Here is a 4,628-nt window from a genome sequence, read left to right on the forward strand (position 1 = left end):
AGTGGTTGGGAGTCAAGCCCTGCCTTGTGTATGACCTCAGTCTGTGCGGTCACCTCAGTGATTTTAACTGTTATTTTGTAACTTTCATTTTGGAATCTGAGGGAGATGAGGCTTCACTTGAAGGGGCCACCTACAGGTCAGCAGTGATACAAATACCAGGCATTGCTCAAAGAAATGTGAGGGAGGAGACCTTCCACAGCTGGGAGTGGGGGGTGTCACCAGACAAGGGTGGTTGCCTGGGGTCCCTCAGCTTGTTCCTACTCTCCACCAACACAGAAGATAAGCTGGGAGTGAGCCTGCTGCTGACAAAGCTCCACCCGCTGCAAATCAGAGGGATGGACTCCAGGGGGCGCTCTTCCAAACCAGGAATGGGTTCTTGAGACCTCAGGTGGAGACTGAAAGTGGACTCCACAGACACTGTGAGGGCTGGCAAGGACTCGGCCTTTATTGATTCTGGAAAGAGCCCTGAAAGAGAATCAGGGGAGACCTCTCTGGGCATGGGAGAGACTCGCCAAGATGGCGGGTCTAAAGGCCGATGTCCAACACTGTTGCCGATTGTGGGCACGTCTCAGCTGCAGCGGTGTGGGGCTGCTATCTCCAGGGTGAACATGTGATGGAGGCTGTGAGCCCACAGCTCTGGGTCGATCTGGTCTGGTCTCAAGATCTGTGACTCTCTTTTTGTTTTCCCATAGCAGCCAATTAACTAAGTTGTGGAAAGATAACTCAGGAATGCCCAGGCCGGGGAAGTGTAGATAAATAAATAAAATAACAATGAGCTAAAGAAATTTAAGGCACCTGATGTCTGCATCTAAACGTCACCAGGTTTTTAATCACTTTTTTTCTTTTTTTTTTAATTTATTTATTCGTACAGAACTGGGGTACAGGCCAGAGATGCGGAGGGTGAGAGGCTTCACCAGAGACAGAGTGGGGAGCAGAACAGGCAGATCAACGAAGTCCATTGCTGAGGGGAGCAGAGGGCGGGTCAGGAGAGGTCTGCCGCGCCATGTAGTCTCCTCCGGGGCAGGCGGGGATCGAACTCATGCAGAAGTGGCTTAAGCCTCTTTGTGCTGTGCTTTAACCCGCTGCGCCACCAGGGAGGGCCCCGCTTTTTTTTTTCTTTTTAAGATTTATTTATTTGTGCATACAGAACTGGGGTACAAGCCTACAAGCCAGAGGTGCAGGAGCAGTGAGAGGCTTCACCAGAAACAGGGTGGGGAGCAGAACAGCCAGATCGACAAAGTACACTGCTGAGGGGAGCAGCAGGTGGGCCAGGAGAGGTCTGCCATGCCATTTGGGTCATCTTTGGGACCAGGGATCGAACTTGCACTGAAGCAGCTGTGGTTCGCTTGCAGTGCTGCCTCCTAACCTGCTGGGCCACCAGGGAGAGCCCTTTAATTGCTTTTTATCTTTTCAAATTTCTTCTTTTGTTTCTAAACATCCTTGTTTATTTTGTCACTATATAATATTTCCCCCTTCAGGTGTGTTCACCATATTTCCTGCACCTCCAAAGTGCCCACAGCCTTCCACTGCCCTCCACTATGATCTCCTCTCCCCTGTTCTTTACTGCCCCTCCTCTTCTTCCCCCTCCATTTTCCCTCCTGAGTGTCTCAGAGCTAGGCTCTGCTTTCAGGGGTCAGTTTTACAGTGTCTTGTCTGACCCTTTATTATACAGATTTCACATGTAAGTGATAACATCTGATATTTCTCTTTCTTCTTCTGGCTCACTTCACTTAGGATAATCCCGTCTAGTTCCATCCATGTTGCCACAAATGGCATGTGTTTATATTTTTGATTGCTGAGTAGTATTCCACGGTGTAGCTATACCACATCTTGATCCATTCATCTGTTCTGGGGTACCTGGGGTGTTTCCACCTTAGCTTCTGTAAATAGTAGTGCTATAAACATGGGGGTGTAGGTTTCCTTTCAAGTTAGTATTCTTATGCTCTTTGGATAGATACCTAGGAGTGGGATTGCTGAGTCATATGGTAAATCCATCTTAAGTCTTTTGAGGATCTTCACCACAAAGACTTATTAGCTCCAGGAAGCCATACTGCAGGGTTGCCAAATGTGGTATTTCCTGACTTCTACATGGTCTTCGTCTGAGGGGTATGTCCTTAGGTTAATAGTGGGCACAGCCCCAGCCCCCATGACACATCAAGAAGAGGACTCTGAGGGATGATAAGAGGATCTCCTCTCTCAGGCACATGCAACCTTGGTCTCCCCTGGAAATATCCCAATACCAGAGAGAAGGGACTTGTCCTTTCCTTACCCCTCTGCCAACCCCAGGAGACCATGGGTAAGTCAGCTGAGGTGAGGACAGGCCTCCTCAGAAACAGATGAATACCTTGATGAATGTATTCTTCATACCAGAACAGACCCCAGGTAGAAGTGTTGGATTTGATGTCTTATTTTTGTCTGAAACTGTCCCAGGTTGTTGAAGGCTTGGTTTGAGCTGGGGACACAGCAGAGAGAGAAGTCCCAGGATCTGTGAGGAGTCAAGGTAAGATTAGGAATTCTTGAAGGAGGACTCTGGGTACTCCCAGACCAGACAGAAGGGACCCATGGAAGCTCTATCCTGTCACTGTATCTATCCTGGGGATCAGCCCGGTAGGAAGGTCCAAATGTGGCACACCCTTTTCCTGTGTGGAGTGGGTGGAAGTATCTCTGGGAGGTGAGGCTTGGTTTGGAAGGGTGATTTCAGGTCACCAGAGAGGTATACCCAAGCCATAGTAAAGAATACCTCAGGGAAGGCAGAAGAAACCACTCCATCTCAGAGAAGATGGGTCCAGCCACTGTCAGTCTTGGGAGAATACATACAGAGGTAGCTGGATGTACTGTTTCTTCACTTTTGTCACGAGGGCCTCAGTCTGAGTGTGAAGGCAAGTCAGTTGAGAGAACCATAAAGTCAACTGACATAAGGTCAGAAAAGGGAAAAATCCCCCACTTTTTTTCAGGGTTCATGGTAAGGACCCATGGAGAGGACCATAGGTATGTTCTACCCTAGAAAGAGGCTGCCCCCACAGAGTTCAACTGTCTCCTGTTCTTAGCCCTGGGTGGACTGAGGCAGGCTTAGCTGGGTCTGGTATGCTTTCATTTTCTCCATAGGTGAGGGAGGTGTCTTGCAGGATAAGGTTGTGGGCTGAGGGGATGATATCGTCAGTAAGGATGGCCTAGGTCCTGCCAGGAGGAAAAATGAATACCAGGAGGGAGGACTGAGCTGGCCCTACAACAGAACTGTTGCTAATGTCAGCACATGAAGGGCCTGACAGAGGTGGCAAGATGTGGTTTGCCCTTACTTTTCTCCAGAGATTGTTAGGAGGTGAGGGTCTTGTTCTCAGGTGGTGACTGTCTGAGACGGAGCCACAATCAACAGCTAGAGAAGTCCCAGATTGTTCCAGGGTTTAAAGTTAGGGCTCTGTGTGAGGACTGAGGGCACACCTCCACACTGGGACTGGAAGAAGAGCCAGCCCTCCCCTCCCCCTGCTGTCAGCTCTGGGAGGCCCCTGGGGACAGTGACCAGATATGGTGCACCCACACTTCTTGGTAGACTCAGGGAGCTGAGAGTTGTTCTGAGGGCACCAGCAGAGGCCCTGTCGAGCCTCAGTGTGAAGAATGAAGGTAGCACTCAGTGAGGAGTGAGGATCTCCACAGGCTTCAGCTTGCCCTTGTCACCCTTGGGCGGCTCTGGGAAAGTGCGGTGCCCTGTGTTGCCCTTTTGCTTTCTCCTCATTGTTTTCAGGAATGTGCCCTCCTTTTCTGAAAATTTAGCCTTCTGTTAGCAGAGTTGGGGGGGCTCAGACCGTATCAGGAGAAAGAAGAGAACTTCAGTGAGCACAGAGGGGAGCAGCGACTCTAGGGCAGTGGGGACCTCATACAGCCTGGCAGGTTCCTGTCAGGGGCTCCAGGAACCTTGATGTCAGGACCTTGGTGTAAGACACATGTCCTTAGCAGAGCAGCAGAGGCCCTGGCAGGGCTAGCTGTCAAGATGAGGTGTACATCCTCAGCGTCGGCCAGGACCCACCCACACCAGCACAGAAGGAACCCCATTGCTCCTGACCCTCCCCACCCAGAGTCAGCTCTGGAAGCCTGGGGCCCACTGGCCAGCTGCACTCACTTTCTCACAACCTCCTGCACCTTCCTGGGGGCAAAGTGTGCAGGAAGACAAGAGCTCTGTGAGAGTCCAGATAATTCCATAACCAGGAGACCTCTCAGTTGGCTTTTGTTAGAAATGCCAAGGTTGTATTTCTCTGCTGAGGCCGCTACCTCTCTTTCTCTCTCCCCCAGGCACGTGGGTCCTATCTCCCACTCCTACTTGCTGCTACCGAGTCATCATGTCTTTCTTACCAAAGCGTGCACGCCTCACATTTGAAAGTGGCTTTCAGGTCCCAGAGATGGAGGATCTGCAGGGCTTGATGGCGGCGCAGGCGTCCTCAGATGAGGAGGAGGAAGAAAAGCTCACCCCCATTTCCCCTTGTTTGTTCACTTTCTCCTACCCCTCTGCCTCCTCCTCCCCTATATACTCTCCAATGATTATGATTAGGAAGGAGCAGGGCGAGCAGGAGGAGGAACAGGGGGAGCAGGGGGAGGAGCAGGAGGAGCAGAGGGAGAAGGAGGAGCAGGAGGGGGAG

At 51.0% G+C, this 4,628-nt stretch overlaps 1 protein-coding gene across 1 annotated transcript in view; it reads left to right on the forward strand.

Annotated features, from left to right (window-relative positions):
- The first annotated feature begins 2,292 nt into the window (after positions 1 to 2,292).
- Positions 2,293 to 4,628, forward strand: part of LOC101631670 (melanoma-associated antigen 9-like) — a 5,049-nt gene continuing 2,713 nt past the window's right edge. Inside the window, exons 1-2 of the mRNA XM_004685966.1 lie at positions 2,293 to 2,296; positions 4,285 to 4,473. Of these exons, the coding sequence (XP_004686023.1) occupies positions 2,293 to 2,296; positions 4,285 to 4,473 (193 nt within the window). The remainder of the gene's footprint in view (positions 2,297 to 4,284; positions 4,474 to 4,628) is intronic.

The sequence above is a fragment of the Condylura cristata genome, unplaced genomic scaffold (genome assembly GCF_000260355.1).
Source record: "Condylura cristata isolate star-nosed mole 26May11 unplaced genomic scaffold, ConCri1.0 scaffold00019, whole genome shotgun sequence".
Classification (NCBI taxonomy): Eukaryota; Metazoa; Chordata; class Mammalia; order Eulipotyphla; family Talpidae; genus Condylura; species Condylura cristata.